At 37.6% G+C, this 13,152-nt stretch overlaps 1 protein-coding gene across 1 annotated transcript in view; it reads right to left on the bottom strand.

Annotated features, from left to right (window-relative positions):
* GFRAL (GDNF family receptor alpha like) overlaps nt 1-12,375 on the bottom strand; it is a 56,691-nt gene extending 44,316 nt beyond the window's left edge. Inside the window, exons 1-4 of the mRNA XM_059699645.1 lie at nt 12,207-12,375; nt 6,526-6,660; nt 3,767-3,919; nt 1,369-1,779 (exon numbers count right to left, since the gene is read on the bottom strand). Of these exons, the coding sequence (XP_059555628.1) occupies nt 1,369-1,779; nt 3,767-3,919; nt 6,526-6,660; nt 12,207-12,285 (778 nt within the window). The 5' untranslated portion in view covers nt 12,286-12,375. The remainder of the gene's footprint in view (nt 1-1,368; nt 1,780-3,766; nt 3,920-6,525; nt 6,661-12,206) is intronic.
* Nucleotides 12,376-13,152: the final 777 nt, after the last annotated feature.

Genomic DNA, 13,152 nt, shown 5'->3' on the forward strand with positions numbered 1-13,152 from the left:
CTTTAACTAGCTGTTTCTTCTGCCTTAAATGCCCTTTCCCAAGATATTCACAGGACTCAGTCCCTTACCACTTCCAATCTTTACTCAAACATTTGCTTTTTTCACAACAACTTTCTGGCCATTCTATAAAAAACACAAACCATTACTCAGACCAGTTTATTTCTTCTACCTGTATTAGTTTTCTCTTTAACACTTATAGTGTTTGAAATATATATCTCAAGCCTGCTGGTGTGGCTCAGTGGTTGAGCATCAACCTATGAACCAGGAGGTCATGGTTCAATTCCTGAGGTCAGAGCACATGCCAGGTTGCAGGCTTAATCCCCAGTGTGGGGCATGCAGGAAGCAGCTAATTGATGACTATCTCTCATCATTGGTGTTTCTATCTCTCTCTCTCTCTCCCTTCCTCTCTGAAAACAAAAAATAAATAAATAAAATGTATCTTGTTAATTTCCTCTTTGTTCCCATACTGGATGCTGTGGATCACTACTTAGATCTCCTCTTTGATGATCCAGGTACAAGTTTCCCCAGCTGTTGGGAGTATTTTGAGTGCTGAGTCACACTAGTCCTTTTCCTGGCATTGCCAAAGAAAGCTGCCACACCCAAGGTTACAGACTTACTCAGATTACAGCTCATATCTCAGGACTAGTCCAGTTGATGGGTTCAAGGATCAGGGATGAGGAGGCTCCCTTGCCTCACTGGGTATGATATCTCTGAAAAGCTATTCCAGGCCCATGCTTCTTGTGGAATCAACCAAATTTGCTATGGCCATTGTGTTGCATTTCAACTTCTTCCTCTACCTAATCCTGTTTTCCTCTCTTCATTATTGCTTTGGTTACTGATATCAAAGCCCATTATCTGTGTGCAAACAAACCTCTGTATCAAAGTCTGATTCTAGGGATTTTTGTTTTGTTTGCTGTGTATCCCATCTTAGCATATGGCCTAGGGCACGGTAGGCACTCAAAACAAATATCTATTAAATAAATGAATCATCATCACTTTCCATGATGATCTATTGCTTTAAGTTTTTAAGTACCCTGAAAAAAAACCAATAATCTCCTTCAATGAAGGATATAGAGTTTTTGTTTTGTTTTGTTTTTAATCCTGTTGCACAGGAACTAGCACATTGTACATGTCTCATAAGTATTTGTTCAATAAATGAATGAATTCACATTTTGCTAAAACCTTTTAGCATTTGCCTCTTTGTTCATAATCACTTCCGACATAGTCATAGTATTAAGTTTTGAAATTTTAATTTCCTAGGAGAAACACAGGCAGAAATGACAGAGCTGGAATCAGAAATTAAATATTCTTTAGTTAACTCATATTTGTGATTATACTTCATGTTTCTAAATTCTTTTGAATACCAACCGGAAACAATGGCCTGGCTGAATCCATCTTCATCGTCTTCACTGAAGGCTGGAACTTGATTAATTTGAGCATCCTGCATACATTTGTCTTCAAACAAACTCTTCCAAATTTCAATGCACTCTACTTTTGAAGGGTCATTACACTGACAAGTCCATAAGATTGTTTCTTTCATGCTTTCTGTTAATGCGGCACACAGGTGGCTTCCATCAAGGGTCTTACATTGTTCTGATTCCCTCCCGCAGATTTTCTTAAAATTCTCATATAAAAAACTGCAATGCTCAGATTCCTGGCAGATTTTTGCTGCTATGGCACAGTCACTCATTCTTTCAACCATTAGCGATGTATCTTTCTGATGGAGCCATTTTGTGGTATTTAATTGTGATGCCAAATCTGAGGATAGTGCTGATTCTTCTATGAATAAAGTAAAATTGAAAAAAATTAATTAGCCTATGACATTTTAATGTTTTCTAACAGGAATATAGACATATCCTTACTAAATATTTCATTATCTACAGTCTTTGAAAAATAATTAAAGTTATTTCCAGAGTGCTATGACAAATAATCTTGAACTGTTAAAAAGTGAGAAACACTAGTTTGTGTAACCAAATAATGGGCTTTTTTAAAATATTTGTCCTCCTCATATACTTTTGTCTTTTCATTATATTTTGACAATTATTGGTACCTATACTAAAGTGTTTCTCAAACTTTTTCATTATTTCCCCCTTAAGCCTTTTTAGAGAGTTTTTAAAAATAATTACTCTACTTTCTCTTGAAAATTTAATTCCATAGATATACTATATATCTGTTTAGAGGGAATATATATATATATATATATATATATATATTTTAGAGGCTCGGTGCACAAAATTCTTGCACTGGTGGAGGGGGCTCCCTCAGCCCAGCCTGCACCCTCTTGCAGTCCAGGAGCCCTCGGGGGATGTCCACCTGCAGGCTGACATCCCTCTTGCAGTCTGGAACCCCTCACTCCTAACCATTCACCTGCTTGCTCCTAACCGCCCACCTGCTCACTCCTTACCACTTGGCTCACCACTTCTCTTAGTGCTGCCACAGAGACGGGAGAGGGTCCCGCCACTATTGCTGCGCTTGCCAGCCATGAGCCTGGCTTCTGGCTGAGCAGTGCTCCTGCTGTGGGAGTGCACTGACCACCAGAGGGAAGCTCCTGCATTGAGTATCTGCTCCCTGGTGGTCAATGCACATCATAGTGACTGGTTGTTCTGTTTTTTCTGCCATAATGGTCATTGGGCTTTTATATATATAGATATATATACTTTAAGCATAATAAATTTTAATGGGCAAAATTTGAAGAGATACTTACAAATCATATATATAGAGCAGCCGTGGGCAAACTACGGCCCGCGGGCCGGATCAGGCCCGTTTGAAATGATAAAACTAAAAAAAAAAAAAAAAGACCGTACCCTTTTATGTAATGATGTTTACTTTGAATTTATATTAGTTCACACAAACACTCCATCCATGCTTTTGTTCTGGCCCTCCGGTCCAGTTTAAGAACCCATTGTGGCCCTCGAGTCAAAAAGTTTGCCCACCCCTGATATAGAGGCATATAAGCACTTGAAAATATGCTCAATGTCATTATTTTTTAAGTGCAAATCAAATCCATAGTGTGGGACCACTAAATATGTATTAAGATGGGAAAATGTGAAATGATCTGAGAATGTGGAGCAACTAGAACTTTTATATATTGATGGTTAAACCAAATTTGAAATGTTGTTTGGAAACTTTTTATAAAAGTTAAACATAAACTTTATCATATGACCCAATAATTTCTTACCCAAGAGAAATAAAAACTTATATTTGTACAAATCTTACCTGTGAATATGTATAGCAGCTTTATTTATATCCCTAAAAATGCAAGTGACTCTTAATGGTGAACCAATCTGTGGTCTAACATAGACTGGAACACTACTCCTCAAAAAAGGGAACAAACTTATACATGAAACAATGATGAATCTCAAATGCATTATGTTAAGTAGAAGAAATCGGGCTGAAAAAGTTGCATGTTATATAATTCCCTCCATTTGAAATTCTGGGAAAGGCAAATTATAGATAAGAAAAGTGTTGAGTGAGGTCACCATGCATGATTGGAGGAGTTGGACAGTGGGACCATTCAAGATAGAGGAGGGGAAAGCCTATCGTTTATAGGGTGGGAGAAGGTTGCTTTGTGAAAGAAGAGGTGAGGACTTTAGTGTAATTACAGAAATATGTTGTGCAGATATTGAGATGTACAACTCACAGACTCTTAAGTTGCTTGAAGACAATCAATTATTTAAAAGTTCATAAAATTTATTAGATGCAATTAATTTTAAAATTGTACTTTTCTTTTTCATAACTTTAAATATTCCATATAACAATATATTACCTGATTCATTGATGCATTTTGTTCCAAGCAGTTTGTTAACAGTGCAATAGAAGTCATCAGTACAGAGACAATCTTTAAATTGTAAACTGGTTTCCACTAAGGATTGGATGCCCAGGTTACAGCTCAATGAATTCTTCATCCTGCAGGGGTCACCTGGATTTCACAAGCATATAGCATTCCAGATATTATTTTGAATATAATTTTATCCAAAGTGCTTTTAACATTAATCTGAATGATTTATTATTATTGTTATTATTTCTACTAGGAGCCCAGCACATGATTCGAAATTGCATGGAGCCGCCCACCCTCTGGTCTGGCCCTGCCTCGCCCCCTGGGCCTCGCAGCAGCCACGGCCGCTGCTGGTCCAGCCCTGCCTCCCTCTCCAGCCCTTGAAGCAGCTGTGGCCGCTGCTAATCAGGCCCTTCCCCAGCGCAGGTGAGCGGAGGGCCCTGCCGCACTGCCCCTGATGCTGCGCGTGCAACCTCCTCCTACCCCGTCGACCCGTTACAGCGTCCCAGTTAATTAGCATATTTCTCTATTATATATGTAGATAGTTCTCAGCCATGGATATGTTTTATTGATTTTAGAGAGGAAGGAAGAGAGAGAGAGACATTGATGAGTTGCTTTCCATATATGCCTTGACAGGGGATCAAACCCATAACCCAGGTATGTGCTCTAACCAGGAATCCAACCTGAAATCCTTTGGTGCATGGAAAAATGCTCCAACAAACTGAGCCACCTGTCCAGGGCTGAATAATTCATTATTATATTAAGATTTTCTGAGTTTGCTACATAATGTTCATAAGTTACTTTTTAAGCAAAAAAAAAATGTATATGTGTGTGTGTGTGTGTGTGTGTGTGTGTGTGTATATATATATATATATATATATACACACACACACACATATGTGTATATTACTGTTTTCATAAATTAAAATTTTCCACATTTTTAAATAGCTTTGCTCCACAATGCCAATTTTTGCTCCAATAATAATCACAACTGCCCTTGTATAAGGTGACCAGAATGCTCTTTTGTCAGTTTAGCTATTTCAGGAGTTAATTAGTATTAATCTGCAATTTTATTTTACATCATTTTAAGATTATAACAAGAGATGTGTAGGTAGCTCTAAAGTTATCATGGCAAATGAAGTGGTCCTGACACTTAGAAAGCACTCAATAAATATTATTAAATAATGAGTCCTTCATAATTACCAGTAATTCATTTTCTGCTTTAATTTAAAAAGCCATATTCATATACCCAACCATTTTCTCTTTTTTTTCATCTTTCTGAATAAAACTACTTGATATCATTTCATTTGTGGATTTGAGAATATTTCTATTTCAGCTTCATGCATGGGATAATTATGCAAACATTGCAATTTGCTGCTATTTGTACACTGAAATAAGTACCACACTGAATGTGATATTTTAAATTGCCATATAAAATGTAACAAGGAGCTTCATCATCAAAACAAATAACAGATGGTTTTTTGTCATCAACCTCTATTCTCACTTAAAAATATTGTGTCACTTTGAGCAAATTATGCCTTTGAAAATCTTTTCCTAAATGGTAATAAGAATGTTTGGATTAGAGAGCTATATCTTTCTTTGGAGTATGAATAGCCCATGACCTCCCTTCAAGTGCAGGGAAGAGAAGGAAATCTCTCTCCCTTCCACTGCATGCCATGTAATTCCTGCAGCTCTGCTGGTGGGGACTGAACACTATGATATTGTCAGAACTATAGGTCGCTGCCTCTTAACCCAACACACTCCACCTGACATCTTTTGGGAGGTAGAAGAAGCAGATGCCAATAGGCAGGAGTTATGAGCTTTACAGAATTTACTCTTTCTGAAATAGATGGAGAAATAAAGTGAGCCAGGGAGGATATATTTTTATTTTCCCTTTCAGATTTCTTTTATTGAATATTCCAGAAAGCTGAACAGGTTTTATTGTATTACATATTCGCTATACAGGATGATACAATTATCATTATGTTAGAATATGATATTTTGAAAAGTTTTGTCATAATACTATTAGGGCAATGTCCTACTATATAACCAGATTATCTAAAATTGAGTCTTCCTATAATGCTCTCACTCAATATTTATTCAGTACTTGATATATTTAGAACATGGTTTTTTGTTTTTGTTTTAAATAAGTAACAGTAATCCTCTAATCTTTACATGCTCTACCCTTTGGGCCTGTCCTCAAATATTTGGAATGTAGAACAAGTTATAAATAATAATATATTTTAGCATGCTCTTGATACAGCTGGAATGCAAAATGGTATATATGTTGTGAGAATATAGAATGCATGTTATACACTTACAAATAAATAATAATGGTTTTAATCATCACAAATATGATTATTTCCCTATTTTGTCATTGATATATTAACATATAAGCAGAAGAAATTTGATTTGAAAATGTGTTGTTATGCTTCTGAGAAGCATACATATAATTGTGACATTATACATAATGAGATAAGTAAAAAAAAAGAAAAAGATAGGCTGAAATACTGCATAATGCTGCCCATGGTGTCAATATGTTTAGAACCCTTGAGTAATTTAAGAATATCATTTTATAATTATAATTCACTAATAAGCAGTTGCAGGTGAATCACTTGAATACCACATTTGAGTAAAGTATTTAGAGCAAAACTAACTTAGTTCATCAGATAGTGAAAGAAAATATCAACTCCTAGTCTTATCTCAGTACAAGAAAATCATTTGAATGTATTTCAAACAATTTGTTTTACCTGAAACACTGCAGGCGTCTTCCATTATTCTCCAGGCATGTTTACATCCATTCACATCACTTAGGCATTGGTCTCTCAAATATGTGCAGTCAGTGGTTTGGGAAGTGGATTCATTTTCTAAGCACAGCCCCATGGCTTGAATAAACAACCACAGGACAAAACAAAACAAGTTTGAGATATTACAGTATGACAGTTATTTACCTCAAATCTACGTCATTAATGATAAAGAGCATAATTGTGGAAAATAAATTGTGATGAGATCATTCAAAATTGGAATGGATCTTTACCTCCCCTCTAGCTTTAGGTCTATATTTCTCCTACATAAGATTCTTCAATGAATAATCTGCATTTGCTCTCTCTCTCTTTCTTATTGCCTATTTATTTCTCAACTTAAAATTTATTGTTATGACTATTACTCTATTGACCCTGGTATTTAACATGTCCTAATCATTTTTATAACATCAAATTTTAATAGTTTTAAGACTTTATCTTGCCTACTTTTATCATTGGGCATTTTATTGTCATTTTGTTCTTGAAACTCTCCCTTCCTTCTCTTCTAGTTCTCTTGATACTTATTCATTTGATATTTTCTGACCACTCAGAATCTTTCCCAGGATCCTCTTACTCTTCTGTTATATAGTTTTAGTATATGTTCTTCCCTCACACTTTTTCCATTCTCATTTTATACATTCTCTGTGAATACTTCCATGTACTCCCATCATTTTAACTAACATCTCCAGACTGGATTCTCAAATGTACAATTAAATCCCATCATTTTCTAGAATTCCAGTTATAGATGCTGTTAATCCCACCTACTGTTCCAAACACACCTCCAGACTAGAGTATCTTTAATATTGACCTCATAGTTACATTTCCTGATGGACTACCCTACTTCATCAGCAATTCCACCATTCACATAGGCACCCAACTAGAAACCTTGAATTTGTCATAGATCCCTTTTCTATCCTGAACTTCACTCTCCCATATCCATTCATGCATAATTCGTTGACTATCATTTAGAATATTTCACCAGTTCATTAGTTAATCAGTCTGACTCCAGTTTCATCTATTCAAATAGATTCTTTTTTTATATTTATTTTTTTAAATTTTATTTTATTTTTTAAAGTTCAGTATTATAAATAGTAGTACATATGTCTCCTTTTCCCCTCCATTGATTCTTTCCATGCCCTAAATTGCCTAATGCAATATTCCGGTGCTGTCATTTCTCTGCTTTATCCTTTGAATGGTCCCTCACAGCATGACTTATATTCTTCAACTTTAAGGTTTCCCAAATGTTCCATGCTGTCTTGTACCTCTGAGCATTTGCTGTACAGTCACTAGTAGGCACTCATTTTCTTTTTCTTCTGAAATAACTTTTTTTTTGTCCTTTCAGGCTCAACGTGATAATTGCCTATTTTATAGAAACTGCCCCTTAATTCAATACCCCCTTTTCCTACATCCAAATTGAATTTAATACCCTTCCTTTGTTTCACTACAATTTTGAGAATTCCTCATCTAAAGAATTTATTACTCTGTAATAAAAGTGTGTATTTTTGTGCTTGTCTCCACAATTGGATTTTAGGGCTTTTCTGGCATTAGAGGTAATTCATAACTGTATCCTCCTCATCAAACACAATGATGCATTATAGATATCTAATAAATGAGTGTTAACTTACATCAACTTGAATAGTTGTTTATAGATGAGTTACATATAAAAAACGTATAATCCTATCTAATAAAAGAGAAAAATGGTAATTGGCGTACGACGATACCCTTTTCATTGGCTAATCAGGGCTATATGCAAATTAACTGCCAACTAAGATTGGCAGTTAACTGCCAACAAGATGGCGGTTAATTTGCATATGTAGGCACAATGCAGGGAGGCGAAAGGGAAAGCAGGAAGAAGCCCCCTGCCACTGACAGTGATCGGAAACCCAGGGGGGAGCTAAGAGATGGGGGGCAGGGCAAAGGCGGCCCTGGGGCCGCCTTTGCCCTGCCCCCCAGCCATGATCAGAGAATCAGGTGCCTTTGCCGCCCTGGCCAGTGATAGCAGGAAGTAGGGGTGGAGCCAGCGATGGGAGCTGGGCACGGTCGAAGCTGGCAGTCCCAGGAGCTAGGGGTCCCTTGCCTGGGCCTAAAGCGAAGCCCATGATCGTGGGGCTGCTGCAGCTGCGGGTCCCCGCTGCCCGGGCCGGACGCCTCAGCCAGAGGCATCCTGCAGGGGCAGGGGCGGAGCCCACGTGATCGCGGCGCCCCCCGCTGCCACTGCAGGTCCCCGCTGCCCGGGCCGGACGCCTAGGCCAGAGGTGTTAGGCCTGGGCAGGGGAGGAGCCTGCAACCACGGGGAGCTGGGGGTCCCCTGCCCAGGCCTGACACCTCTGCCAGAGGCCTCAGGCCTGGTCAAGGGGCCGATCCGGTGATTGGTGATCGGAGGGTGATGAGGGTCAACTCCTCTGGCCGAGGCATCAGACCTGGGTGGGGGGCGGAGCCGGGGACTGTGGGATATGATGGTCCCCTTGCCCAGTCCTGAAGCCTGGGTCAGAGGCGTCAGGCTTGGGCGGTGGGTGGAGCAAGCGATCAGAGGGAGATGGGGGTCCCCTGCCCAGGCATGATTCCTGGGCCAGAGGCCTCAGGCCTGGGCGGGGGCCAGAGCCAGTGATCAGGGGGAGATGGGGGTCCCCTGTCCAAGCCTGACACCTCTGGCGGAGGCGTCAGGCCTGGGCAAGGGGCCGATCAGGCGATCAGAGGGTGATGGGGGTCTACGCCTGAGGGCTCCCAGTATGTGAGAGGGGGCAGGCTGGGCTGAGGGACCTTCCCCCCCCCCCCCCCCACACACACACCCAGTGCACGAATTTTGTGCACTGGGCCCCTAGTATTCTATAACAATAATACTTTCCAGATATTTACAAGTTATTTTGAATAGAAGAGTAAAGGTTCCAAGCAAGCTTTCTAAAAATATCAAGAAAGGAGCAATGTTAATTTAGCATATTGTACAAATTACTCAAATTGATTCTGTAAGCATGCAAACTGAAACTTGCTTAATCAATCCATAGAAAATTATGAAAATTGCAGATGAATTACAGAGATAGAATATTAACTAGAATCAAGAGACATTTAGCTATATCTTAACCAGAATCAAATCACTTGAATTTTTAAAAGGATGTTGTTAATTATTAATCATCTGTGACAATATAAAATTATAGGCTTAAAATATTTATCTTACATCTTTTCCAATCTCTTCTCATAAGGAGAATCCAAGACAACTGATTAGATCGTATGTGCTACTTTCTGGGTCACCACATGTGAAGGTTAGGGCCATGGATGTAATTTGGTCACATTTTTTTTAAAATTGGGGACTGGAGCAAAAATTAACATAACAGTTTTCAGTTTCGTTTGTTTGTTTGTTGTTTATTTGTTCATGGATAACCTCATTTAGCCAAGCCCAAGCCCTAGGTTTGCAAACTTAGAGAAAGATAAAGTGAGCTCCTTGGATTCTGACCCAAGGTTACTTTTTAAATCCAGTTTGCCGAACACCCTGAAGTAGGGATTTTATGTCAGAAATTCTATTTACAAAACACTGGAATTTTATTTTCCATTGATCATTATATCTTATAATTGTCTCCCTCCACCAACTTATAATAGGTGATGGTGTCCTGGATATATCATTGAAACCTCACCAGTATCTCAATGCAATAATCATTAATGAATTCTACTATGGTCTTTCCATAAACCCTTGCATTTTCTTTCATATTTAAATGTTTAGGTTGAACAATTCAGATTGTTTATTTTACATTATTTTTTATACCTTCCACTCAGATGAAACACTGAACCAACTAGAAAAACCATCTCAATGATTTGGCCCACACAACACCAAATATCTTCAACTTTCCAAAATCTTATTCATTCCTAACTGAGATTTGTTTGTGACTGTGTATTTAACCCAGTTTTCAAGGGTTCTCTTGAAGTGCTCAGTGAAAAACAAGGTATATTTTAAAATTAATATGATGAAGAATGTTGCAGATTATATTTACCCTTTAAAGATGTAAAAGGCTCATGAGGATATTAAATACTCTTTTAATAATTCACTATGTCCCACATGTCTTTGGACTTTCCCACATCACAAGACCTATTTAGATAATGTTAAACAAGCATTTTGAAGAATGAACTGTGGTAAGTACTGGTTAAAACTATTGCCCTGGCTGGTTTTGCTTAATGGATAGAGCATTGGCCTGCAGACTCAAGGGTCCCAGGTTCGATTCCAGTCAAGAGCACATGCCCAGGTTGCGGCTCTGTCCCCAGTAGGGGGTGTGCAGGAGGCAGCCGATCAATGATTCTCTCTCATCATTGATGTTTCTATCTCTCTCTCTTCCTTTCCCTGCCTCTCTGAAAAATCGATAAAAATATATTTAAAAACAAACAAACAAAAAAACTATCAAATAGTACTATTTTAATCCTGTGAGTATTGGAAATTATTTCACTCCTTCATACAACCTAGTGTCAAGGTTATCTAGGAGTAAAAGTTGAAAACAGGAGGCCACCATTGCCTTCTCAACTGGGGCCATAATGAGGTTGTAATATGTTTTGTGTTTTCTTATATGGCTATCTGATCTACAAAAGTTAAACTCTCCTACATTCTCTTTATAATAAAGAATAGAAATAAGATATTACTATTGTTAGAAATAAATACAAGAAGCAAATTTTTGGAACACTGAATAACGATTACTTAAACCAAAGAAAAACTAAAAACATGTTAAAAATGCTTTCCCTTCTTGCCTTAATTTTTTTGACTTGGTTTATTTTAACTATCCTTTTGTGCTTAACATAATTTGAAATAGACTTTTCTGTTTTCTTGCCCACAATTATGTCTTTATTTATCAAAATTTATTAATGTATAATAAGCTGAAAATATACTGGCTTTGGTTTAATGAGTGGACTATTCTATTCAGCTATAATCTTAAATATCCCTTTTATTCTAAATTCATTTTATATATTCTACTAAATGCTGAAGAAAACATAACTTCTCCAATAACACATATGTCAAATAGAGTTCATGAATTCTACTTTAAGTAGAATTCTTTTCTCACCAACATCTTACAATAGATCTACACTACCCAATATAAGAGAGACATAGCCATACTTTATCTCTCGGTCACAAAAACTGACTGAAAGACTAAGCATTTGCTTCAGTGTTATTTTATTCTATAAATGACTCCTACCTTTTAAATATAGACACCTTAAAAGTAGGAGAACTGTATGGTTTAAATTAATTTCATTTTTATTTACTTTTAAAGAAAAATAGACAATAATTTGAAATTTGTCATCTTATAACTTGTAAATAGATACTGGAAGGTTTTATTTCTAAAAGGTTCTAGTATATATGTGAGTTCCATAAGTCCTAATAAATAACTCAAAGTAACTGGATTATCCTATACACTAAAACAGAAGCAACCCGAGTAATTAATGCAATTCTCACATTATGTATCTTCTGTAATTATAAATGAGCAAAAGTAAGTGTAAATTTTTGCAAAAGTCATAAACCATGCTAAACTAAAAATTTATAATTTGTACTTTATATTATAAGCCCCATTAGCTTAATCAATAGTTAAATTACACAGGAAAGCATTTGGTGCCTACAGAATTGGTGCTGTGAAGTCAGATAAACCAGAGCATAATTCTCTTACCCAGGAAAATGAAGACTAGCATGCTGGACGGCTTGGGCTGTTCACCTGGAAGAAAGGCAGATGTACCTTCTCCAACCATCTTCTTAACAACAACTGTCCGGAATAAGCCTTCAGCCCCTGCTCTTGCTTCCTAAAAGCATTACAGATTCAGACAAGCCATGTACCTAGGTCACCACTTCCTCATCGATCTTTTCTGAGCTGTGAACTTTCCTTATTACGTCCAAATTCAATTATTTTGTTTTGAGTGTACTGATCTCAGATATTACTCTTCCAAGAAAGCCCACAAGCCAGATACTAAGAAATGATACATACTCTGCACATTCATGGAAAGTGTTTTCTTTCCTACAACTAGAATATGAAATTGTGTAAAAGACTGCCAACTATAACCCAAAATTTTCCTAAACACTTGAGCATGCTCAGTTTCCACTTGCTTAATTAGTCTCATTAAGGCAATTTTATGTTATTTGAGAAGATTAAAAAGGAGAAAAGGCATCAAAGCAGCTCAGAAAAAATGCCTGAGGAATTCAAGATCCACTAGTATCAAACTGGTGTACTTCTTCCTCCCAAATAGGAAATGCTCTCTCCATGTGCCACAACCCAAGTATGCTTAAAGGTTCAGTATGCTTCAGCTACAGTTCCTCCAAGCCTCCAATGCAGTGACAGTGTAAGAAACGACTTCTCACCACAGTGCAGAAATCCTCCTTCAATGGAAATGGAATCCTCCACATGTGCTCATCAATTGACAACTATTTTCCTCCTGGCATCAATGGGAGGCATTGCTATTGTCTAAATAAATACGTTTCCCCCTAAATTTCATATGTTGAAATCCTAAACCCCAGAGGTGAGGAGGTGTGAGGAGGCAGAGAGGTTGCAGATGCTTGTGAGTGTGAAGCCCCCGTGAATTGAATTATTGCCTTAAGAAGGAGGCTCTAGAGAGATCCCTTGT

The sequence above is a fragment of the Myotis daubentonii genome, chromosome 6 (assembly GCF_963259705.1).
Source record: "Myotis daubentonii chromosome 6, mMyoDau2.1, whole genome shotgun sequence".
Taxonomy (NCBI): domain Eukaryota; kingdom Metazoa; phylum Chordata; class Mammalia; order Chiroptera; family Vespertilionidae; genus Myotis; species Myotis daubentonii.